This window comes from Parus major, chromosome Z (assembly GCF_001522545.3).
Source record: "Parus major isolate Abel chromosome Z, Parus_major1.1, whole genome shotgun sequence".
Lineage (NCBI taxonomy): Eukaryota > Metazoa > Chordata > Aves > Passeriformes > Paridae > Parus > Parus major.
In genome coordinates, this window is record NC_031799.1 from 25,943,426 (window position 1) to 25,969,246 (window position 25,821).

The 25,821-nt window shown below is 40.9% G+C and overlaps 2 protein-coding genes across 7 annotated transcripts in view; one reads left to right on the forward strand and one right to left on the reverse strand.

Moving 5' to 3' along the window:
- LOC107215844 overlaps positions 1–20,298 on the reverse strand; it is a 47,894-nt gene extending 27,596 nt beyond the window's left edge. The window contains exons 1-4 of the mRNA XM_033520510.1: positions 19,921–20,298; positions 19,003–19,410; positions 7,566–7,689; positions 6,423–6,499 (exon numbers count right to left, since the gene is read on the reverse strand). Coding sequence (XP_033376401.1) covers positions 6,423–6,499; positions 7,566–7,689; positions 19,003–19,410; positions 19,921–20,298 — 987 coding nt within the window. The remainder of the gene's footprint in view (positions 1–6,422; positions 6,500–7,565; positions 7,690–19,002; positions 19,411–19,920) is intronic.
- SMARCA2 (SWI/SNF related, matrix associated, actin dependent regulator of chromatin, subfamily a, member 2) overlaps positions 19,479–25,821 on the forward strand; it is a 121,740-nt gene continuing 115,397 nt past the window's right edge. The window contains exon 1 of one of the 6 annotated variants that reach the window (XM_015652615.2): positions 19,479–19,647. The gene's annotated coding sequence lies outside the window, so the exon portion shown is untranslated. Of the gene's footprint in view, positions 19,648–20,696; positions 20,714–21,106; positions 21,125–21,401; positions 21,502–25,821 lie in introns of those variants that run through there. The other 5 variants (XM_015652611.2, XM_015652617.3, XM_015652613.2 and 2 more) reach the window with 5 other exon arrangements.

Below are 25,821 nucleotides of genomic sequence, written 5' to 3' on the forward strand. Positions count from 1 at the left end.
CCTTTCTGCCTGGGCACTGTCCAGCCACACCATCCCCAGCCTATGGTACTGCAGGGGGGTTTTGTAGATTTATGAACATCCAAGCATCTCAGCAGCTCTCTGACTGCCTCCTCCTGGATGACATGCAGACCATTCTGCTCCCTGACACCGTCAACCAACCCAAGAGGACAGTTGTCCAGGAATGACTAAGTGACTGGAATGAAAAATTATCAAAAAATCAAATAATTTGAACATGCAGGATAGAATAAAAACATTTAAAATTAATTTTTGTGCTAATATTGTTACTGACATCATGTCAAGACTGATATAAATTCCTAAATTATGTTACATGAGATTGTAAAGCATCTAGGCAACTAAAAAAATACTGTGCCTTGAATTAAGCTATATAGAAACTGCTTTTTACATTAACCTGATTTAAGAAAGAATAAGAATGAATCAGCTCTTCGATAACTTTCTCAATATATCATGAGAACTTTCCCAAGCAATTTCATGTGCATTGTCTGTGGTCTGTAAGGTACAAAATGAAATGTTCTTGCTTAGAAAGAGGATCTTGTCTTCTGAGTTCCTCCTATGATCCAGAAACATGAGGCTAAAGTATCACTTTCTTTACTCTTAGAGAAATTGCGAGACTGTACATGTAACAAATGAAAGGAAAATCCTATGAGCAACTAGACTATCATTTTAGGGAACAGCAGGCATCGCTGGCAGAAAAGTATTTGTTCATATGGTGCTAAATTTCATTTTTTCTAAGTGGTCAAATATACTTTTATCCTTAGAGAAAAACAGATTTTTTTAATGCATTCCTGATGCATATACTTTACATTCATCTGATACCATTCTGCACTTCAGAATTCAGAGAAACATTTTTATTACAGATTTCAGGATCTTTTTACTACATATGATTCAAGGAACTTTTCTGCATGTATTCTGTAACATGTGACAAATCACTCTGCAAGAGAGTACAGCGACCCCACCACTACAATGTCAGTCACAGACTCTAGTCATGATCATGTCTAAGTGTCATCTTATTTCCTAAGAGTTCCTAATATGTCCTCTTTATTCCTGGATGCAATTCATGCATCAGGGGGATCTTCTCAGTGAGTGACAAATAAGAGGGATGTTAATATGAGGCTGAAGGATCTTTCTGAAAACACTTGCCTGAAATCAGACCGTTTGAGAATTACGGACCGATGTCATCAATACACATCTTCACAAGCATGTTTTGTGTTAACAAATGTTGGCAATTTACTGCAGCCTGAGCTTTGAAAGATGATCATTTTTATTTGGAAACAGCTGAAGTGGAATGTGGTTTGGACCAACCCAGTGCAGGACAGAGTTCACCTCCAATCTAGCAGCTGCCAGAAAGAAGAGGAGGAACTGCTGAGAGGGAAGCATGGAGATGTGCTGCACATGATCATCTCATGACTCCTTCTCCCAGCCAAATGGAGAAGGCTATCTTAAACAAAAAGCAGACTTTTTGTTTAAGACATTATAAAGAAAAGCCAATCAAGCTTGAAGGGAAGAAACTTTTAAAATCACATCCTGGGTTTCACTCACATTTCCTGGTAGGCATACAACAAAGAGCAGATCACTCTTCCAGGAAGGATCACTGTAGGGAGATCATTTATCAGTGGACCAATAAGGAAGCTGCCATGGTAAGAAGCGGACTGACTGTATTTACAGCATACTGAATTTTATACTAGCAGCTTAATGCAAATTTCTCTCCCTAATGACTGTACTTAGAAAAATCTCACTAGGAAGACAGGAGCATAACTCAGCTCCAGCTGCTGCTAAGGGAAACAAAATTCATTTCTACAAGAAATGCAAGTACAAGAATAAAAAACAATTATATTTATTTTTCCAAAATAATAGGTACTTTATAATACTTAAATATTAAAATATTTTAAAATAATTAAGGTATTTTGTAAACTTACTACAGCAAGACATCTCACATTCTGAAATTTCTTCAGCTTTGGAACTGAGCTGCAAACACCTACAGATATTTCCTAATCTTAAACATAAATATTTGCTGAATAAGAGGATTTGACTTTCATTACAGAGTATCATACAATCCTGTTGACTCCCTTAATAGATATCTATTCCTACTGAAGCTTCTTCCAAATTAGGAGAATGACCTCATCCAGCAGTATTAAAAACTGGGATCCGTATGTGATATTTTTTATATTTAAATTAATTTTTAAAAAGCTCAGCTGGCTGTTTGAATTAGCTAATCACACACCTGCTCTGTTTAGGTTTCAAACTGGAAATCTGTAAACATGCTGAGTGTTAAATTCAGCAGGCAAGGCTGCTGAAATACAAGGACAGTCCTGTGTGAGCAGCAGCTCAACAGGGGCTTGTCTGAGGCTGGAAGACTGCTTCCACTTGCAAATCTGGGTGGCTGGAGTATTACACAATGTAAGAAATCAAACTGCAACAGAAATATCTGAAAATGAGAATTTCGAATATCTTATTAATCTAAACAGTTGACCTTAGATGACAGTTTTTTTCCTAGGGGCAAGGGTATTTCTATTCTGTTTAAATATACAGTATCTGTCTTAGTTATGTCTAACTCTTAACTAACTGGAAGGAGAGTTTGCTTTGCTTTGTTTTCCTTTTTAAAAATGTGATTTCTCAGACATGAGAAAGTCAGCTTTAAGTCAATGTCCTATAAATTCACACTTACAAAAGAAAATCAGCAAAAAAAACCCCATACTTTCTAATGCAAAAGTCAGAAAATCAACTCAGCACACCGTATTGCTAGATCAGGCCTCCAAGTATCTGCAAGTAGGAATAGGAGACATTGCCTCCTTTCCCCCAGCTCAGTGAGACTTCTCAAACACTTCCAAAAATCTTATAGTTATTCAAGTGGACAAAGAATTCCAAAGCCTTATTTCTATTTACTGAAAGGCAGCAACTACAATGTATATTATCATACTGAATCATATCAACCCCTGTGGTCTCTAGACACATGAAATTGGCTATTTGCCTTAGTTTTATGATTGCTGGTTAATCTACCAAAAAAATCCTAAAAAAACCCCAAAAAACAACCAAACAAAAAAATACCCACGAAACAAAAACCCAAAAACAAATAAACAAAAAAAACCCCCAAAAGTAACCACCACCAAACAAAAAGAAAAAAGACACAAGCAAACAAAACAACCACAAAAACAACCAAACAAGAAACAAACAACCAACAAAACAAAGAAAAACAAACAAATAAAAACCCCTAGCAAGTTTCCAGGGGCAAATGTTCAAAAAATGAAAGAATTTAGAATGGACTCAGTATAAATAAATAATTAATTAAACACAACTTTTTTAGATTGAAGAATATTTGAAAGCAGATGAGGGGTTCTTCATGTATACTTTTTGTTCCTTATTTTAGAAGCAGAAAAACTACTTTCAGAATAAACAGTCTAGTAAAACAACTACAAAAATCCTTACAACAAACTTAACATTTATTTTCATATTTTTTGATTCACCAAAAGAGTTTCATGACCTTTCTCAAAAGAAAATATTTCAGGAAGGTAATTTTTTGTGTGTTTATTGCAATTTGTTTACAAAAACATGCTGTAAAGCACAGTTGAAGCTTGTTGGTATTGACCAACAAATTAAGCAACCTTGGAAATGTGTAGGACACTATAAGAAAGAGGACCTTAAGTCTAAGGATGTTTGTTACTATAGGATTTCACTTGAAACATAAGGAGATTTAAACCTTTCCTCTTCATTAGATCTGAAAAGCATGTTGCTTTTCAAATGGATCTGCAGATGATTGCACCACCAGTAAAAATCCCTGTCTGGAGCTGCTATGAAAGACAGACAGACTGTTGGAAAGATTTTACTAATTTTATGCTCTTGGATGAGTAAGAGACATTTCAAGTGTTAAAGCAGAGGACCCAATAGGATTACACTTGAGACATGATTAATTTTCCCCTTGCTGTCACCTGTGCTAGTCTGTCACCTTTCCCTCTGACCTGTTTCTATTCTCATTTGCTTAGCACTCTGTGGACCAAATTTGTATTGGTGACATCAGTGATGCTGAGATCAGAAATTGGCTCCTTGCCTCTATTTTTCCTTTGCCTTCCCTTTAATTTGCCTTTCCCTGTTCTTCAAAGATGCTTTACTGCAGCTCTCAGTGCTTTGCAGGTATCCTTGACTACAGCTGACATTCCCATTCTCTGGCCAGCTGGAGCAGGTCTGGATATAATCCAGATCAAAAGCAGGTGGCTAATCAGCAAACGAGCAACTTGTTGGCACACAACAGAAGTGACTCAGTCACTACTGGGTCCCCTCTTTTCAGTCTTAAATTTGGCCAAAAAGTAGTTGTGGGTGGTGAATCTTGGAGAAAGTGGATTGTGAATCATATTGCAAAAAAAACCCAGCCTAAACCCCACAACCACAAAATGGCTCCTTTGGAACTGAACAGTCACAGATACCCAGCCGGCATCCAGCTACATGGCAAACCAGCAAGGCCCAATACTGCAGCACACTTGCAACTCGTTTTTTAGAGATGTCACCAAAAAAACTTTGTAATGCAAAAATCTATGATTGGATGGATCACAGAAATTCTATCGTATTAGAAAGAAAACAGCAAAGTATCTTAGCAGACCTTTAAAGATATTAATTGCACAATAATGTAACTGTTGCATAAGATTTGTAATACAAAACCCATCTAGTGTAGATTCTAGGAGCAAAGCTGCCATGTGCACAGTGATTTGAATATGTTTACAAAGCCCTGCTCAAAGTACATCCTCCTACAAACACTTCCACCTCGTGAAGTTACTCAGCAAATTGTTTCAAGGGTAAGATAAGTTACTATTTATTTTCACTATCTATTCTTGGATGGCTTGTTTTCTAAATAATTTTTACTAAAGAGAAACCAAATTTTAAATGACAAGTATTTAACCTACCTGTCAAAATTCTTGTTGATGGTTCTTTTACAGAATGGCTTCAAAATATCCTTCCTTCCATCAAGTAATTAATGCAAATTACCAAGCTGAAAGAGGGAATTCATTCTATCAATACAGATTTAACATTTCTGCCACCTAGATCATTGGATAAAGAGTTGATATGCTGTCCATATATCTGCCACTAATTTATTCCTTCCTTCAGGGAAACTGCATGCTGTCTTTGTCCTTTCAGAGTGAGGATTATCTAACTTGCAAGAGTTTAGATGTTTGGTCAAATTACATTTTTAACATAAGAATATTATTCTCCACAGCACAATTGCAGACGTAAGGAAATACTGGGGGAGAAAATGAACCACCATGGCAGGATTGGGTAGAAATTCTACCATCATGTGTTAACGTGACTCCATGTGCCAGGAGTACATAATAAGAAAGCCAGTGTAAGGGATCTGAACCAGAGTATCAATATAGTCTGCTCAGTTTAGCTTCCAATGCAAAATAATGCTGCTTTCTTTAAGTCAAGGTACCAAAAAAAAAAAAAAAAAAAAAGTGAAAGCACTATTTGTCAGGACAAGAAAATATGGTAGCTATGTGCAGCACAGTTCCATGATGTCTTGGATCAATTCACTTGCTGTTATCTGAGTTAAAAATAAAAGAATTTCCAAAGAGGGACAAACCCAGATCACACATGTGTCCTTTCAGAAACAAAGTAGGAAAGGTTCCATCTATGACATTTCAAGTCCCATCTGCACTAAGATCTTTGCCAATTCTTTAAGCCAGTGCTTTGATTTTCCAGAGGGCCTCTGGCAAAGCCTGGCCATTAAATAAAAACTTCAGCATAACTGCAGATCTCCATTCCTAAACCTATGTGCAGGTTGTATGGTCTGTTGCACAGCTTGTGGTAACTACCACAATCACAGTCCCTTTAACAACAAATTTTCTACTCACCTGTGTATACTAATAGCCAGCCTGTTTCAAGAATAAAATTACACAACAATATAATACCTGACATGAATAGGCTATGCCTGGAAAAAAGCATTTTCATAATAACTGAAATTTGAGATCTCTGGAGGTGGATTGCCTTTACCCCCAATTCAGTCTCTCCACAATTGCAGCAGCATTAACGCACCAGTATCTTAAACTGGTATAGCACTCACTTAACCGTAACAAAAAATGATAGTGTACATGAGCCATGATAACATGATAAAAATGTTACTTGTTTACAATCTCTACTAAGTCTTCTTTATCCCTAACATCATCCTCTAACCAACTACAATCATAATTGCTGCTGTGTGAAGTTGCCTATGCAGGGTATTCCAAGTACACCTATCAGATGAAGCAAAGTATAGAAGTTAGTTTTGAAGTTATATGCCAGCTACCAGAAAAACCTGCAGCAGCCATGAGGAATTAACTGCCAGGAACCTCCATTTCACACTCCTTGGCCTGAATTTTTTCCCATAAATTAGTTTGAACTGGGTTTGTTTCTTATTCCCATTATGACTTTTCTCTTATTCTTACCTTCTCTTGTGCTTCCTCAGCTCTTCTCTCAGGTAAGAAAAAAGCCATTTTTCTTCTAGACAGCCTGTACATTCCAGCTAGAAACACAGATACAAATAATCAGGTTTCATGTATATTTAAAGGTAGATTTACAAAAAACAAATGCACAAAACCAGGGACAAAACCCCCATAAAACAAATAAAAAATCCCCATCCACTCTAACACAGGAACTAGTTATAGAAAAGAGAATGGGTATGTAGAAAGAGCAATATTTTTGGGGTTATCCTTCATTCTTCAAAGCGGCCAATATTTTGCATGTTTAATGGGTGATGTACAGGAAGCAAGGAATAGCAATGGCTGCATCAATGATGCTGGTAACAGAGCCTCATCTCTAGATTTGCCAGAGTAATACAGTTTCATATCCTATCAATGTTATTCTCTGTGGATATTGACTATGTAATAGTGAAACCCACAGTCTCCCATGTATTTGGGTTAGTCTTCAACAGTCCACAGATTTTTGATAACTGGGCTGGAATGACAACTTGCTGCTATTTCCCTTACTCATGCATATGGTCCAACTCCTTTATTCAAAAATTCTGTGTTGTGACAGACACAGGTTTTGCAGATCAATTTCCTAGGCAACAAGACTAGATAGACTGTCCAACTAGCCAATCGGTTCCTAAGTGGACAATTTCTGTTTAGCTTTTGGGATGGTTTCTGAATTTAGCACGCTGCTAGTGCATTTAGGGTTAACCTTCCAGTTTGGATCTGCCCTGTGCAAGGATTTGAGCCACACCTTTGCTCTCAGGGGTTCTTCTGGAAAGTCCTCCCTCTGTGCTGTGGCTTCAGAAACAGACATGCCTGTGCAATCTCTATTTAGATTGCTCTGAACATAGCTCTTTCCTAGGTTCTAAAATGCAGCCTTTACAGAGTCTCACAAGTGAAAAAAAAAAAAAATAGCTTTTGGCCCAGGCAAAGTAGGAAGCATCTTAGAAGAGCAGACTATCTGCTGTATTTGGGTAAGACAGCAATAATTAGTTGTTTCAGCAATCTATAGAACCTGAAGAGTAGGTTTTACTTCATACTTGCATAACCTTGGCTTCTGAGGAAAGAGCTGGAAGGATGCAAGGCAGCAGCAGAAGCAAACAGAATTAACAAAATTACCAAGTTTTTTTCTTCTCCTGGTTGTCCTATGCCATGGCAGAAGCAGCAGGCTTAGTCTCTTGCAAGTCCTCCTGAACAGGCAGGGCAATGGCTGACTGTAGTGGGAGTGATGTGGGAAAAATTGCTGAAAGAGGAAAGAGGCATAACTCTCACCATTACTTCAAAACAATTTTCCTGTTGCAAGAACCTTTATCACCTCTTCCACAATTTACAGCAGTAAATTCCAATTAAATAATTAACAGTAATGCCCTCAATAATTTTCTAATGACAAAAAAATAGCTTGGTTTGTTTACAGTGGTGCAGGATAATGAATGCTTTGCAAGACATTTCCATGTGTTTCATACCTGTTTCAGTCCTTTCACAAGGACTGAACAAGTCCTTACACAAGGAGTTGCATCTCCAACTAAATTGTTGTTAGCTTGGGGGTTTTTTGGTCATTATCTCTCTTATATCTAGGGCTATATTAGCTTATTTTTTTGTAACTGATTAGTTTCCTCATCTCTAGGGTTTTCTTAGACAGGATTCCAGAACTGGTTTCCAGTTAATTTTAAAGTGTCACTTTATTTGGTCACTGGGGGGATGGTTGTCTTATTACTCTTCTCAGTCTGCTTGCATCTATCCACACACAAATTCCTTTCCTTCCTTGTTAATTATTCTTACTGCATCCAGTCTTAGCAGAGGTTCAGCAGTTCACCAGCAGAATGCAAGTCCTCTGTGTTTTTTGCCAGACCTGGAGAAAGTTTAATACAATTATGCATCTATGCTGCTTACCAATCTCTACACAACACATACTAACATTCATGAACCTAAATGTCAACATACCCTTATACCCAGGAATACTGACACTGACAGCCTGCTTTTCTTGATAATTTGTTTACAATACTGGGCCTGGTGAAAAGGCAGATGGCAGTCAGGGGCAAAAGGTGCACAGCCATTGTCCTTAATGTTATTGTTAGCACATATTAGAATGCATGAAGGAAATAATGAGGCAGAGGATTGTACCCCTGACACACTTAGAAAAATCCACTTGCCCCACTAAATAGGAAGTAAAAACAATAGGCCAATAAATAATACAGGAAACAATTAAAAAAATTATAAACATTATGGACAATAGAATAATAACAACAACATATTACCCTAGTTTTATCACCCGGAATATTAATATCAAACTCTCTGTAACTAAGGACAGTATGTTTACCTAGCTCATAGGCTTCCCTATTCCACTTCCTGGAGTGGAATCCCTCTGCTTTCAAAAGCTTCTAATCAGAGATGACCCATTTAAATGCATCCCTTTACATTTACTGAAATTAGCAAGTGCACTAGTGTTAAACCCCTGTTAGACAAACATCTCTTCAGTACAAATCCACAGCTGCACGATGGCTTATTTTCCTCGATATTTTCATCTTTTATCCCAAACAAATGAACACTTAGGTATTAAAATTATCTACTTTCTTCCAGGTACTACTATGTTAAGATTTAGTCGCATCTTTCTCCTCATCGTCTAATATTAATACTCTTCAAGTACTCTTATGTCATTTAAGACAATAGTTACAACTAGGCAGGTAACAAATGATGACAACTTTTTGCCAAATTCCCACTCTCTGCTTCAGGGATAAACCTGACAGTTGTTTTGCTCTATTTTGTTATTGCTCTGAGCAAGGCATTCTATACAAATTTTGTAGTGGAAAAAGTCCTCATTAATTTTGCAGAAAAGCCCCAGGTATTTTCAGTAAGTTGTAAATTTTTAGAAATTCTGAATGGCTGGTTAACAGCATGTGTTTTATACACTCTAGAGGAAGTGAAAGGAGGAAAACAATTCCTGTTTTGTGACAATTGATAACAAAAATACTTGAAAACCACTGAAGTTCTGTAACAGGCTTCTAACTCCTCTGAGTATCTTCTTATGAGAAATGGGTTAATTTAACACTTTTCAAAAGTAGTATCAAATTCTGCTCCTTTAGTTACAAAAAGCATTAAAAATAAAGTTTATAGCCCTGCTAACAGTTTTTCATTAAAATATAATTCTGATTAGTCTCTATTTTAGGAATATAATTGAAAACCATGAGGCTAGATACATCTACATTTGAGACAGAGGCTTTCAGACTGAAAAAGACTTTTAAAAAGAAAAAATAATAATAAAAAAAAAATCAGGTGGACCAGAACATAATGTTTTGATTGTGATAACAGTCTCACACATACATTATATTCCACTTGAGTATTAAAGAGTGTATGACAAGGGATATAGGGCTCCAACTTACAAGCATTGCAGCAAACTGCTGCAGCAGTTACATTACTAACACACAGACCATTTTGCCTTCTGTCAGCCAGGAAAATGGAGTGTCCCATGATGTAAAGTCTCTTCAGCAGGCTATATTTTCTCTTCATGGAAAGTGCAGTGTGACTTTGTGAAGTTGGGAGTGACAGATATCTCTAGACATTCACAAAACCCCACAGTTAAAACCACTGCGTGGGTTTGGATTAAGAAGCAGTGCCGTGTACACACCTCACCTATCACAGGTTAAACTGGAACAGCACCATCAAATTCAGACCTGGTAGCTTAATCTTCACAAACATTTCAGAATCTAATAGGCCAATTCTAGGAACATGTTTTGTGATTTATGGGAGAGGAAGCCTACCCAAGGGGTAGTGTCCTATTACAATATTTTATTTCAAACTACTAAAATTTCTGTAAGAGCTGTAGTGAGAGAAGCACTCTTTGAACCTAATAGAACCTTGAAGAATTTAGTAGTTTTTCACAGGAGGTCTCTGGCAAAGCTGCTGAGAATGATCTGTGTTGAACCTCACAATTTCATCTACTGACTGACTTTTTTTCTGTGTTTATACCTAAGTTTCTGAAAGTATGAAGATTTTCCAAGGTATGAGGACAGCATGTAGTTACAGCAGTTCTGAGAATTTTGCCAGAGGCAAACTATCTCCTACCTGTCTCAGCTAACATATCATTTATTGCAGAAGACAAACTGGACAGTAAGTATCATTGACAGAGCTGCCAAGCACATGATTGCGAGTTAAGTGCATTACACAGCTAGAGTAAAACATCATGTATTAAAACAATGCTTTGTAATGGTTGTTAAATTTAACATGTACAGGTCACTGAACAAGATGGCAAAGGCCAAACAGCCTCTAGCTCTCTGACAGACAGCAGGCAAAGTTGCTGCAAATATGAACACAAAACTGTTGCAAGCTAAGTAGAAGAATGTATATGCAATAAAGTAGGAAATGTAAATAGGCTGCACAACTCATTGGGATTTCTAAAAGGAACACAGATATTTTCTTAACATGGAAATGTTCCTGGCTAAGCTAGACCATGTGGATTTAAATTTTTTTTCACAACTATTAATCCCTTGTATAATAACCTGTATATGACTAGATGATTTTTTTCCTAGAATCACCTATTTTGTTGGTTTAGAAGTTGCCTCCACTTACCACATTCCTCATGAAGAATTAAGTTCTCTGTAACATGCCAAAAACACAGTGTGAAGCAGCATTACTTTACTAAAATGCAATGGGTAGACTTTTATCATAGAATTATAGAATGGCCTGGGTTGAAATAAGCCTTAAAAATTATCTACTTTGAACTCCTGACATGAGCAGAACCACCTTTCACTAGACCAGGTTGCTCCGAGTTCCATCCAAACTCACCTGAAACACTTCCACGGATGGGACATTGACAGTTACTGTGGGCAACCTGTTCTAATGCCTCACTACCCTCACAAGAAAGAATTTCTTCCTAATATCTGATCTAAACCTCCATTCCCCCTTATCCGGTCACTACCTGTCCTTGTAAAAAGTCTCTCTACACCTTTCTTGCAGGCTCCCTTCAGGTACTGGAAAGCTGCAATGAGGTTATTTCCAAGTCTTCTTCAGGCTGAACAAACCAAATGCTCTCAGCCCTTCTCAACAGGTGAGGTGCTCCATCCCTCTGATCATCTTGGTGGCCTCCTCTGGACTCACTCCAACAGTTCCATGTCCTTCCTGTGCTGGGACCCCAGAGCTGATGCAGCACTGCAGTGGGGTCTCAGCAGAGCAGAGGGGGAGGGCTTCTCCCTGCTAGCTACACTACTTCACATACCCTCCAGGACAAGTTTGTCTTTCTGGATTGTGAGTGCACATTTCTGCATCATGTCCTGCACATCCAATATAGTTTACCAGTCAAAATTAACCTGATTTATCTGAATTGCTGTGTGAAAAGTGGTAATATGAATTGCTATGTCAGCAGATCACTAGAAGCAGTGACTAATAGAAACAACAGTTGCAGAAAGCTGACATCTTCCATTAGCATTACTGAATGACCTGTCCTGTACACCATCCCATGATGAAGGATTTATTTCAAGATCAGTTGTTCAAAGCTAAACAGAATTAAACTATTCTTATATCCTAACCAAACTGAACACTAAATTAGAAAAAGTCTGCATATTGACAAGACCAGCTGAAAACAAAGCTCCATGTCTTAAATTACATACCTTCCTTCTTGAGTAGCTGTATTTCATGTTCATGCACCTGATTTAGTAAGGAAGAAGTATAAATAGAAAATAAAAATATCTCCAGAGTCCTACTTACCTACAGCAGTTAGCAATGAGCTCATAGGGGAGCACAGACAGAACACCCTTAAGGCTTTATCTTGTCATTACTCTGCAAGCTTAGTAGCAGCAGAGATGGCTCCAATTTATCCAGGTGTTTGATAGCCTCTAGAAAAACTTACTCATCCCAGCTCTGCTATTTGCCTTTGGTACTTCTGCTCAAATTGTGTAGCTGAGCAGATAGCAGTCACTCACCTGGGAAAACTGTTAGGGTACACAACAAAATTGCCCTTGCACACTGAGAACATATTTAACAAAATACTGAAACAGTTCTCTCTTAGTAGACCACTTCCTTCCCCATTTTACTGCTTTTCCTTATGATCATACTCACCAGGTTAATTTTTGATAAAATACATTTTTGAGGTAAGAAGGCTAATGAGGGACTCCATGACTTGTCTCAAATATTATATGCTTAGTTAGGTGAGATAAAATATTTTGCTACTTCATACAGTGCACGGATTTATAAAACTTACCAATATGTTCTAACTGTATTCAGTTGCTATTGTATTATGTGAAAACAGATACCATGACTGAGAAATTACAAACATAATCTACTGCTCAAGAATTTAAAAAATAAAAAAAAAATATGTAACTTGTGCCTTGCTTGTAGATTCACAATCTTGTAATCTGAAAACCAAGCACACATAAAACAGGAAACAAGACCTAGAAAAATACTGTGAAAACAAAAAACTCTACATTTTCTCTTCAGAGAATGAGAATTAGAGTTTCTTTTTCTGTCTGTGACATTTAATTTTTTTTCCTGGTTGCCAGGACAAGAATATGCCCTTTCATGTGATGAAGTTAAGTATGACAAAACCCACATATTTAGGGAGGATGAAAGTCATGTTAATAGCAATTAGAAAATTTTTGCCAAATTCAGCTTTACTTAGATTCCACTGTCTTAAACATGTTTGCATATTGGCAAAACCAAAGTCTGTAGTTCACAAAGATGAGAAAGTAGTCATAATTGGATCTCGTTGTCTAAAGAGTGAGCAGTAGCTTATAAAAATCAGTATTTTTTATGTAGTGTAATTCCACCTTGCAGTCACTGTGTGTAACACCAGCACTGATGAAGGAAAAAAAATTCTGGCAGAAAATATAAGGCAGATTAAAAAAATTGGTAACTGTAAAAAAGGAAGGAGAAAAGTGCAAAGATAAACACTTGTGAGAAAAAAAGAGAGGAACACAACTCAAATTTGATTGGAGGGAAAAAAATAAAAGTGGAGGGAAAAAAAAGTTACAGGAAATTCTACTAATCAAACCTTCATAAGATTTTCCTGGTGTGTAGCTGTGATTTATACAGAATTTTCAGGGCAAGTCATGCTTTCCAAAGGCCCACAGGCTCACTGCCTATATAGATTTCCTTTCTAACCTAACAGCATATTCCAAGTTAGAACATATATTACACGTATGTAATATATGCCATTCTTTGAATAGTGGTTTGACTTGAGTCTTATTTGAAGAAGAAAACCCATTGTCCTTTATACTTGTTTTTTACCTGGACTAAACTGAATCTCCATAGTTGTTGTAACCATAGAGCAAAGAAATTTTTACCAATCCAGTACATTCCAAGTTCTACAGCATTAGTTTTCTTTATGCATTCTGACACTGCCCTGAAATCAACATGATTCTAGAAAGGAACACCAGAATTCACCTGCATCTTTTACTTAAGAGGCAAACTCACAGAATGTTTAAAGATGAGTAAATTCATATTTGCCATACAAGCACTGTTAATCAGAGGAAGAACAGCAAAATGGATTCCCTAAGAAATCTGCCTTCAGTTCAGAATTCTGGGTCTGCTCCACTGAACAAAAGATGTTTGATCATTTCCAGCAGGCTGTGTAGCAGGCCAGGAAGAGCCAGAACTAGAAAACAAATCATCTTACTACAGGCACACAAAGATAACGGGATTCCAGAACGACAACAGGTCAATGCGCAGGAATGAATGCTTAATAACTCAGGACACTTCAGAGTACCAGAGAAATCCATTCTGGGCATGGTTATTTTCAATTGTCTTTTAAATTTCTTCACTAATGAGTATGTTTACAAAATCTGCAGTTGACACAAAGCTAGTGGGATTTGGTGAGCAACACAGAAGAGAGTATTGGAACTGAAATGGATGTTGAGAAATTGCAGAGACTCAGAAACCATTAAGATAAATTTTTTAAAAAAAACAAGTATAGCATGTTATTATTGCAAAAAAACATACAAGGAAAACTGGGATTATTTTCTTAGGAAGTACAATGGCAGCCTGAAAAGAACAAAGGGAGAAAAAGATAACATAGTGTGCTTCTCTCCTGTAAAATATGTCATCAAAACAAACTCCAGAACTGCAAAGACTACAAAACAAATAGGAACAGTAACACATTATCTCTGCGAGCAAGCTCACCTTCCTCACACACCAGCTTTATTCTGGAAGATATTCAGAAAGGTTCTTTTGACCAAGGAGATTGTTATTATCCTCTATTTAACCTAGATCTCACTTGAATATTGTCTTTTCAACATCACACTCACAAAAACACCTTGAGAGTTTAGAGCAAATTAAGCTACTTTGAAACAGTCTATATCTTTTAAACCCTTGAATGCAGATAGATGAGCATGTCTCTGGAAAAAATAGGCAAAGAGGAGAGGGGCATGAATACCAAGCACATTCTGAAAAGTTGTATTGGACATAAGTTTTACTTTAAAATTAAACAGTAATTAACTTTTCCACAAGAGAAAGAAAAGCTTGAACCAGCCCCAGTTGACTTTGTGGTCAATCATACCAGGCTGAGATACACTCTACGTACAATAGAGTATGTATAATCATGTTACGTGCCACAGAACAACAGATGGTTAAAGAGCAATCTTCCCTCTAGGATTCACTTACTTCAGGGAAATTAGTGTTCCTCTTTAACAGATAGGTCAGGGGAAGACCACTGGAGGTCACCAGCCTCCTTGCTCAAGCAGGATCCCCTAGGGCATCATAGTCAGAATTTTCTCTAGACTGCTTTTGAGTACTCCAGGGAAGGAGACTCCACAACTGCTCTGGGCAGCCTGCTCCAGTGCTCAATTAGCAGAGAGTTTCTTCCTCATGTTTAGGTGAATGTTTCTGTGTTCCAGTTTGCCCATTACTTAGCATTACTAAAAAGAACTTGACTCCATCCTTGTGACGCCCACACATCAGATATTGAGATATTTATACATATTGATGTGATCTTCTGCCAGTCTTCTCCAGACTGAATAAGCCCTGTCCCTCAGCCTTTTCACACAACTGGGATGCTCCAGCCCCCATCTATGCTGCTCTCCACTGGACATGCTCCAGGAGCTACATGCCTCTCTTGTCCAGAGGAGCCCAGAACTAGATACGTTGTTGAATTTCAGACAATTCTTCTCTGCCCATCTCTTCAACCTCTTGAAGTGCTTCTGAAGGGTTGCACAGCTCTCTGGGGTATTGGCCCCTCCTTCCAGCTCTGTATTGTCAGTGAACTCACTGAGGAGGCATCTGCCTCTTCATCCTAGTCAGTGATGCACAAGTTAAAATGATACTGGAGCAGTACTGAACTCTTGAGGACACCACTGGAGACAGGCCTCCAATGAGACCCTGCGCCTGATTACAACCCTTGGGGATCTGCAGTTCAAGCTCAGGAAATATGGGCTGGATGAGTGGACAGCAAGGTTGCAGTGAGAACTGGCACTGTCCACTCATCCAGCCCACACTTCCTGAGCTTGCCTACGAGAATAGCACCAGAGACAGTGTCAAAACCCTTGCTCTTAGTCCAGGTAAACATCCAATGCTCTTCCCTTGCATCCACCCAGGTAGTTGTCTCAGCATAGAGGGCAAATCAGGTTGGTTAAGCATGCCGACTACTCTTCATCATCTTTGCGTCTTCCATGTGGGTGGAGTGGCCTCCAGGATGAAACATTTCATGGCCTTTTCAGGGATTTAAATGAGACCAATTGGCCTATATATAGCTCCCTGGGATCTCCTTCTTGCCCTCTTTGAAAACCAGGATAGTACCGGCTTTCCACCAGTATTGTGCCACCTCTCCTGACTGCCATAACCTTTCAAGGATTTGAGAGGGGCCTAGCAGTCATGTCTGCTAGCTCCTTCAGCACTCACAGGTGTGAAGGAACTCATCAGAGCCCATTGACTTGTTGATGGCAAGTTCAGTCCTTTATGATTTCCTGGGACACATGAAATAACATTTTTCTCTTTTTATGGTTTTCATGCAGAAGCCTGAGCATAAAGCCATCTTCTTGGAATGTTCTAACTTTAGCCATTTTTCAGCAGCCATCCAGGCTAAAGCAGATGTATTCTTCTAATAACTGGCTGAAATGCTAAAAAATAATATTTTCTGATATTCTGTTGTAGTGAATGCAAGTGTTTGTAGCAGACAATTGGTAGCAAACACAGAAATAGCAGCACTGTTACAGCAGGGGTTTCAAGGTGGTACTGGTGAGGTTGCTGTAAACATCTGCAAGTTCCTTATGGTAAAGACCTCCTTTTGGTAGACACATCCCTGCAAGAGTACCACTGATACATCAGTTTCTAAACAGACTTACTATGTTGGTATCCTTCTTCACATAAACAAGCCTTAGTTCCACAATGTTACCTAGCCAGTCAGAGATATACCTCTTTTTGTAGTAGTACTAGTTTGAAAATTTTACATGCCATGTTACCATTAATGGCTGCATCCAAACCATTAATTCAAGTAAAGGGCCCTCATTTTTTCTTCCTTTTGCTATGTTAGATAAATTAATAGGAGGGAAACAAATTTATCCTATGGCGTGTGATTATTCATCATGTTTACATATTCATTATGCACAAAGCTACAGCTACTTAAGTCATATAGGGAAGCCTTACTGACCCTTCCAATTAAGATTTTCATATCAGATGAACATGACTCCCTTGACAAAAAAACACCCATGTTTCCCATCCCCTCGGTATAGATTACAACGAGATCCAGTGGTACTTCATCAAAACACAAAAAGAAAAAGCCTTCAGACTGACACCAGCAACAGGCATGTTCACGCTCTCACAAAATGAAATCGGCTGCTGCAACCTTCCCAAAATAAACATAATCATTAACTAAATATAGCTGCATCTATTCCAGAGTCAAGTGAACATTTTTCCTTTTGCCTAAAGGACTAACTTTTTATTTCTTTCTCTTCTCTTTATGCCTTATAGCCAAAAGAATAGCTTAGCCTGGTTTAGAATGAGTGTTGTTGAATCCAGCAAACAGTTGAGCCATCTTGAAAGAAAGATTCCCCTCCATTATTTAATGTTTGTTTTCTCTTCTGCAGAGAAAAAAGGCAAACAGTCCTCAGATTTACCCTAGGGAATGGAGGAGGAAAAACAAACCACAAACGCAAATGACTGCCTAATGAGAGTTTCAGTATTAAGAAAAGGGTATTAAAGAAAAAAAAAATAATAAAAAAGGATCTCTTTATCCCTTTCAATTCCATTAGCATAATGTTCCAAGAATGTTAACTACATTCTTTTATCTCTTAGACACCAGTTTGCAGCTTAAAACAAAGCTAAAACCAAAGCTATAAATTACAAGTGGAACAAAATATTTACATAATGATATAAGCTATTTTTGCATATTAAGATTTGAATGATTCAATTCCTTTGGTTTTGTTCACAAATAAATATTTTTCACTGACAATGGTGAACTGAAAATATAGCCTTTTAAACTTTTTACTTTATTGATACTTAGTATTGTCCAGTTAACACTGATTCTTACACACTTATCTTTTGTCATTTTGGTCATTCACATAAAAATAAGATGAAGCTAACGAGTAAGATGAAAAATTACAGGAACAGTAGTAATTATCATTGTATTGCCAGCACCGTAGATTGGTGATTTGAACCATAAAAAGAGCTCTAAGCTAAACACCATGTAAAACAGTACCTGTCACTTTAAAACCACAAGCTGCATTTGGTGCTCCCAGCCCCAGCACTGCTTCAGGTCTTTAACTGCTCCACCTGACCACAGCAGAGGAACTTCACTTAAACTCGGTCGCCTGAGCCTCTGTAGGAGCTACTGATTTTACTTAGGTTCCTACGAACATTCTTACTCCAGAGTACAAATTTCATTTTGAAATTTTACTTTCAGAATGGCAAATACCGCCCATGTGACATAATCTGAAAAAATGTAACTACTTGTAGCATCACATACGGTAGTCTGGCTGGAATTTCATTTTCTTTATCTTTACAATCCGCGTTAAAGAAAAACAACAAACCCTCAGGCAGGCAGGCCCATTATTTTAATGAAGTACTCAAGTCGTCTGTTACACGAACAGGTATAGCTTGGACAAAAACCATGAGACCTCTGCAGTCCCTGGACACCAGATAAACCTGGTTTAAAGCATTAAAAAAAAACAAAAAAACAAAACAAAACAAGCACACCCTACCCCGCTCCCCCCCCCCCAAAAAAAAGTGGCACCACCATACGGACCTGGAAAGCGTACTTCCAAATGAACTTTAAAAAAACCTGCTCTAACAGTAACAAGTAAGACGGAACAAACATAAGTGCACCGTTTTCCCTCCCAATCCCGCAGAAAGAAGAGCTTCACCCGGGATCGTTCTGCCCGCCGCTGCCTCAGCAGCCGCCTCAGCGCTGCACCGCGAGGGGCTGCGGGCAGCCTCGGCGCCGCCGCTGGAGCCGGAGCCTGCCAGACAGGCCGGTTCCGCTGGAATGCTCTCTGCAGCCTGCCCGCGGCCACGACAGCACCCTTTGCCACCGGAGACAGGGGTCGGGGTCCAAGCTCCACGCCCACCTTTGCCTTTTCTTTTAAAGGGAAGGAGACACCCGTCCTGGGCGCACACAAAACACACACACACACACACTCACTCCCAACAGCCAGACACAGCTGATCCCAGGCCCGTCAGGCTGGCTCCTCCCCGCTCCTCCAGCGGGGCAGAGGCACAGCGCAATTCCAGCACCTTCTTCACCTCTTTCCCAAACTACTCCCGCGAGTGCCGCCCGCGCCCTGCTGCCGCCTTCGTAGGGAAAGAGATCCTGCCCCTCTCTCCCCACCGCAGAGGCGAGCTGGGAGGGGCGCAGGAGCGCGGGGCGGCAGCCGATGGGAGCGCACGCTGCCCGGCGCTGCACGGCCAGCGCGGGAGCGGAGCGCTCGGCCTGCGCACGGCGCCGCGGAGCGCAGCGCACCCCGCCCCGCGCGCGACTGCACACCTTCGACCCCCCCCACCCGGCCTCACGGATGAGCGATAGCTCTCCGGGCCAATAGGGCCGCCCCTTCTACGCAGGGGGGCGGGCACTCCCTGTCCGGCGGACCAATGGCAACACAGCTGCCTGAGCAGTGGCGTCCGCGATGGGGGGGCCGGAGGAGGGGCAGGAGTTTAGGAAGAGGAGGGAATGGCTGTCATCAATGAAGTCATGTTCGTAATCTAGTCCCTCGCTCCGGTTCTGGATTCGGGTGACTCACTGACGGGGGAGAGGAGCGACAGTCAGCACGGCGCTCCGCCCGGGCGGAAGGTAAATACAACTTGCAACTCGGTCCAACCTCGCCAGCTCCCCGTGCCCGGCACTATCCTTTATTGTCAGCGGCTGTGCCGGCTCGCACCGTGCCCACCTTTCCCTCTCACCATCGCTCCCCTTCCCCGCGCACGGCCCCGCCGGTCCCAGCCACCGCCGTGCCACCTGCTTCCTCTCCCCACCTTCCCCGGTGCCCGGCCCTCCCGAATATTTATATACCCCAGTGGGTGGAGAGAAGAAAGTTTTGATCCGGTATTATTCTGGAATAATCACGACGCGGATCTCCGAAGTGGGAGCGACAAAACCCCCACGGAGTCGCCGGTGGCTGACTCGTGAGTCAGCGGCACTCTCGGTCTTGCAGCCCAGCGAGCGTGTCACGGGCTGCGGGCGAAGCGGCCACGGAAGAAACAGATCCTTGGGGAGCGACAGCCCACACGGACGGGCCGTGGGCGGCTCCGCCGCAGCTGCTGGGGGTCGCAGGGTGAAGTTCAGGGTGTCCGGAGGCAGCAGAGCGCGGCGCGGTGGAGCCGTTTCTCCGCCGTGGCACACGCTGGCGCAGACCCAGACGAACAAGGGGAAGTGGGGAGGCATAGGGAAGGAGGAACATGGTGCATGGGGGAGCGGTCTCGCCTGCAAGGAGAGTAGCGGCATTCCCCGGCAGAGCCAGGGAGGCCATGATCCGGATCATCTCGCTGCCTGCCTGTCACAAAAATTGCACACAACGGGGAGGGGGAAGAAGCGGGGGCTGGGACTTTAGCCCAACAAGGCTGTGGCTCCTGTTGCTTTTCGGTTTCTTGTTTTTAACTGTGCAGTCACTCCTGCTGCAAAGGTGTCGCGGTTTACTTCCCAAAATAGCTTGCATGTCGTCGTACCCCTCCCGTTTTCCCTGCAGAAATTCGCCCCCCTCCTCCTCTCCACCTCCAAGCAGAGTAGCACAAAACATGCGCTTACAATTTTGGAATCGCCTGCCAAGCAAAAAAGCGTTTTATTTCCGGTGTGCGCGGAAATTTATTTTTTTTAACCCGGCCGGGCGGGAGCGAGGATGCACAGGCGCGCGGATGCTCAGGTAGCTGCGGCTCGCCTGCCCCTATGTCGAGAAAGGGGACGGCGGTGTTTGGCACCTGAAAAAGTTCTGTGCCCAGCCGGAGGCGGGGGTGGGCGACAGAGCGCTGCTGCAGGCAGCTGTCGGGCGGGGCCGAGGGCAGTGGAGCCCGTCCCCGGGCCGCTGCGGGGCAGAGGCGGGAGGCGGCGGCGGCGGCGGCGGGGGGAGGATAGAAGGGTAGGTGGCCTTTCTCGTCCCTCCGCCTGTACAAGCGGCGGCGGATCAGGAAGTCACCGCCGCCACACACAGGCGCACAGACATGTTTGGTCGGCGTGACATGGTGGCGGAGGGGAGGAGAGGCGGGGAGACGGGCCCAGCCCAGTCCTGAGGCATGACCCGGCTGCTCGCCCGGCCGCCCGCCCGCCTGCGGCCGAGGTACGGGGCCGTGCGCGGGCAGCGCCGTCAGCAGCGCGCCCGCTGCTTCATGTAGGGGCGGGGACAGGCGGCAGCGGGGCCGCATTTCCAGGCAGGGACGTTTTACAGCCTGTCGGCCGGGGAGAAAACTTTCCAGAAAGGCTGGAGAGGGGAAACAGGGCCCTGCTGGTTGTGCGCGCCCGCCCCGGCGCTTTCGCGGGGGAGGCGGCGGGCGGCCCGGCGCCGAGGCCTGCGCGCCGCCCCGTCCTGCAGGGCCCGAGCACCCGAGAGCTGAGCAGCGGTGCTGCCGCGGAGGGAGGGAGCGGTCGCCCTTGCCCTGCCGCTTCCCAGGGCTCCCGGGTCGTGGGTCCTCCGCACGACTCTTCCTTGTGTCCGCGGTGCGTGCAGAAATGGAGTTTCTTACGTTGTCTCCTCCCCTCTTAAATTTATAATGGTGGAACTACAAACTGCGCACGGCTGGAAAAGTTGCAGCTCTTCTAAACTCGATCTGAAGTTACAGTTGAACGATTGGCTTGGGTTGTTCTCTGTTTTGGTTTTTCCCCTGAGCGTGCGTTATGGTCAAGTAAAGGGAGCGTAAAATTATCTGCAGATTACATACATCGTTCCGAAGTTGTTTTTTATTGGTATCTGCTTCTTATGTTTCATATAAACACTTGCCGAACTTTACGTTAACGCTGTTCGTTTAGGATGTATTTTTGTGAATATTTATGTGAGTATGAATATGCAAGTAAATAACCTACTGAGGAACTGAAGATAAAAATTCTTGCTGGATTTTCGGTTTTTTGTTTGGTCGGGTTTTTCACCGCTTTAGGTATTCTGAATGCTTTCAGTGAAGAATTGATCTGAGGTCTGCGACACGGCGTTGTTCCGTTTTCATTTTCTCCTGTTTCGCTTTAACTTTCTGAAGTGTTCGGTGGTTTTAACCACAGCTCCTAAGACTCAAACGATAAACACTGTACCAGAATTTAATTCCTTTGGTAGTATACCAGTCATTTGTTCGGGGTGGGGCAGTCTCCTCTGTGCAAGTTACTATTGTTGTGCAAATACGGGCACACTTTCTCTTTGGGAACCTAATTGCCCTATTACTGTCTCTGACTTTGTTTCTTTTGTCCTTTTGTGATTCTGAGGGAAAAAAAGTGTCAGAAGGATAGGCTTGCCTCAAGGCAGGTTTTTTTAATGCATCTATGTATGTATGTATATTTATGTGTATATTTACGTATACATATATATATGTGTGTGTGTGTGTGTGTGTGTGTGTGTGTGTATAGTGTAGTATCAGTAATGGAAAGCAAAAAGACTGGCACCTGAAAAAGTTCTGTGCCCATCTGTGTATGGATGGTGAGCTTTTAAAATTTAGAGCGGATCATAGAGCATATGTCGATTTGCCAGAGGTGAGGGTAAATCTTCATTGAGAGCAGTATATCTCTCATGAGTTGTGTCTCAGCTTAAGACTGGTATCTCTGTGCTGTTGCATGGAACACGTGCCAAAAGAGTGTGTTCAAAGCAGTCTTAGATATTTTCTTTTGTTCATTTCTGAAGTAGTCTATGAACGTTTCATGTCAAGTTTGAAAAATGCTTTCACCAACACTTGAGGCTTGAAAATCGACAAAAGTCCTTCAGCTGATACGCTTACATTACATATATTCAGGACAATGGTGTGTTTGAATTTAGTCTCTGGATATATTTTTCTCAGTTTTTGTTGGACTTTTGAAGTTAAGATGAGAATGTGCACAGTAGCAACTTAAAAATGTCCACATATATGTAGCATACCTCTGGCTTTTGTCCTCCTGATGAGTAGTACTGCTGTGAACTACAAGTGATCCTTTTCAGAAGGTAGCTTCTCATTCTTTGTATGATTTAGAATTTTTTTTGCAAATTACTCACCAAAATGTCCTTTACACTTCTGCGTGTTTCCTGCTACAAAGTTCTCAGTGTGTAATAGGTGTTTCCTGGACCTCCATGACTTTAGGACTTTATCAGATTAGGTTGTTGTTGTTTTGTTTGGTTTTTTTTGATTCTCTAGTGGAATAGTAAACATGACATTGTGGCATAAAGATCACTTGTCATAATACTGGCATTAGAGAAAAGCTCTTGTCTTATTTCCAAGATAAAAGAAAGAGGGATGAATAAGGGAAGGAAGTAAAGCTTTCTTAAACACAGCTTTGATAGTTTGTAAATATAGCAGAATAAGAAGACTAACACTGGAAATTGTTTTCTTTGTTTCTGACACATCAGAAAGTAATTTCTTGTTAGGCGTTAGCATTTTCCTGTTTGTCTCCACTTGGAAGAGAATATTTCTTATTTATCACTTCAGAGTCTGAGCACCTAGGTGGATGATTTAGAGGTGAGACATTGGAGAAAATGTTAAAAATAAGTTTGTTCTTACAGAAAAGATATGTTTGTCATATATATTGTCACTGATATTTTACCACAAGTATTTAAAACAATCTTCTCCCTTCTTCCTAATCTCCCCTGTTTAAGTAAAGACAAGGCCTGTTGCTGATATGGTGCATTCATTTCCTTCTGCCTGCATCTCTTACAGCTTTTTATTTAGAAACTAATGAGAAAACAATGTTCAATTACTGTGATTAATACCTGTAGTAAAGCTCACAGTATGAAAACTTTATCCATGACCATTCAGTAGTGTCCTGTATCAGTTTTCTCTGCCTGAAATTTACAGTGGAATCTACATATGTAGCAATGTGGGTTTGATCTTGCACATTGTCTGATGACAGTTATGACGGCATCTGTCTGGTCTCCTCTTTTCCTGAAGGTTATTGTCTTCTGCAGCAAAGCTATCAGAAGGGATTGTATGTCTGTGCTTAGCGTCTTCACAGTAAAGTCTGGCAGCATAGCTTAGCTTAACTTGTGTGCACTCCGATTTGTGATTATGCCTTTTGACAGTCTGGAGTACTTTCAATTCCCAGCTGTTAACAAGTCATTTTTCTGCTGTTAGTTTTTGATGATAGTTTTTCCAGAGAGGGTAAGCTTTAAGCTAGAGCAGTTGAGAAAAGTTGAACTTTGTGTAAAGCTGAAACATCTATGCAGTAGGAGTAAGAATTTCTACAAGAATATTTCAAGGTGAGGAGTATTGACTATCAGCCTAAATTAAACTCTATCTTACACTTCATGATTCCACAATGAAGTTTCTAGTGTAAGCATTCCACCCATTTTGTGAGCTCTGCGGGATGCCTGCAACAGTTTCTGGTAGAGAGCTAGAAAGCAGTATAGCTAAAGTAGTGTTGCAGAGGCTTTTTTCTTCTGGCCTAGGTGTCTGGATATGTAATTAAGGTTCAGCGTTTCTGGTTCAGTGGTTTGTATTTTAAACTACAAAGTCCCTTGCAGAAGGTTTTCAGGTTATGCTGACATTGCATACATGAGTATGCAAAGGCAGGATCTCAGCTGTTAGTGTGTTTTGCTTCTGTTACATAACTCTGGTGTATGTTAGCTGAAGATTTGACTGATTTATTGTTGTTTCATGTAAACCTGTTTATTGATTGAACTGTCATTTAATCAAATGGCAATAGTTAAATCATAAAAGTAATGCATAATGTCCTTTGAAGTTTTACAATACAAAACACTGATTTGCTTCTAAGTTTTTTTTTAGTGATGATGAGCTGCTATCATTACTAATCAGCTCTTCTGCTTTGAGTATAGTAATGTGATTGTAGTTATCAGATTATGCAAATAATACAAATCACTGACAGTATAATTTCATGTTTTCTATGGTAGTATAATGAAGATAACTCCTTTAGCCTATAGTATATCACAGGTTTACAGTTTATCTTTTCAAAGCCACCTGTGAATTATGACTACAGTTGGAAATGTGTGGGGAGAAGTAGATTATAACTATTTCTCTGTGAAGACAAAGTTACAGTCAGCTTTGCAGTATCTGTGTGGCTGTTGTGTGGGTCCATATTTCATGAGCTCTAAGTGGTATAGTTTCCTTACTTTCCACTACATATCCAAGGCAGGAGATGTCGCCAAAACGTCCTGGCTGAAGTTCAATTTAGGTTGAGAGGAAAGGCAGAAGTTATATTGGATGGTGAAGGGAACTAGCTAGAAGAATTATAAATACTGCTCCATCTGTTCTTAGACTTGGTGTGTGCCCTGTCAAAGCAGTCTGTAATCCCTGGATCTTCTTGGATGTACAGCTGGTCTTGAGTTCCAAAGTACTGCAAATGGTTTTTTACCTGCTGTGTTTTCATTTGGGATCTGCTAATACTTCCTTATGCAAAAAAATAAAAAAAAAAAATAAAAAAAATCCCTGTCTTTGTTACCTTTGCGTTTGTAGAAGGTTTATACCAAAATGTGTGTAATAGAACCATTGGACTGATTGAGACTGTATTGTACAGTGTGTTAGTTACAACTACAAAACTTTCTAGGTATATATTAAATGGTAGTGGAGAAACATTTATGCTTAGAGACAATTATTTTTAATTGTTTACAGTGCAGATATTCACTCTTCTAAACTGTTTGATCTAGAAATAGATTGAGCAGAGATCCTAAAGTCTCTCTTAATCTTCAGCTCTTGATTTTGTGACTCTTCTTTGTGTTTGGATCTGTCTGAAGTTACTCTGACATACCAGAGATGCCTTTTTTATTTCCCTGCCTTAGCTCTGGTTGTGTCCAGCAGAGGTGGAGAAATTTTCTGAGACCGCAGGAAGAACCATGTGATTTACCACAACTAATTCAGT